The sequence below is a fragment of the Phytophthora parasitica genome (assembly GCF_000247585.1).
Source record: "Phytophthora parasitica INRA-310 unplaced genomic scaffold supercont2.43, whole genome shotgun sequence".
Taxonomy (NCBI): domain Eukaryota; phylum Oomycota; class Peronosporomycetes; order Peronosporales; family Peronosporaceae; genus Phytophthora; species Phytophthora nicotianae.
The window spans coordinates 90569-91179 of record NW_008649029.1 but is presented as its reverse complement, the minus strand read 5'-3'; the positions used below and the strand labels follow the sequence as shown (position 1 = coordinate 91179).

General features: G+C 45.0%; 1 protein-coding gene across 1 annotated transcript; it reads right to left on the bottom strand.

The window, feature by feature from the left end:
* Window positions 1-236: 236 nt before the first annotated feature.
* Window positions 237-543, bottom strand: PPTG_23569 (hypothetical protein; the record flags this gene model as incomplete). The annotated part of the gene is made up of 3 exons (XM_008911706.1): window positions 237-278; window positions 341-442; window positions 532-543. The coding sequence occupies 3 exons, from the start codon at window positions 541-543 to the stop codon at window positions 237-239; spliced, it is 156 nt and encodes a 51-aa protein (XP_008909954.1).
* Window positions 544-611: the final 68 nt, after the last annotated feature.

Genomic DNA, 611 nt, shown 5'->3' with positions numbered 1-611 from the left:
TTATTTTAGATTAAAATACTGGCGAGGCGAATGTTTATTTTGTAATTGTGCATGCGGAGTTGTCGTTGTGGTGGTTAACAACGTGTTTTCTGCGCGTTGGGGAATAGTTGGATGGTAAGTTAGAAGATTGACAAACATTGAGCTGTGGGCATGAGCGGAATGTTCTGCTTAGTCCAGCTTTTAGAGTAGCAAGCGGATTGCTTCAGGCCCTCAGCGAAGTTCAATTCCCCAAAGTTCTACGCTTGATTGTAGGCGCATTCAAGGCTAAGTAAGCACAGCTAGACAACTACACACGTTAAAACATTGTAATACGTATTGTCAATATTGAAGAAAACTGTACCTTGACCTCCAACGTAAGCTGGAAGAACACTAAATAGTGGTCGAAAACCTGTAGCTTCTCTTCGTTACGTATAGAATAGGCGTCAGCAGGATCTTCGTACGCCTGCCTCAGGTTTCATGTACATATTCCAATGTTGCGTCCTACGTGCATGTTGCTTCGCAAAGACAACGATTGAAATAGCAAAAGCCTACGGGGGCCGTCATGTGCGTCTGCACTTACCGGTGTATACTGAGGTCGGGAAGTGCGCACGTCTTCTGCCCACTGGGATCTA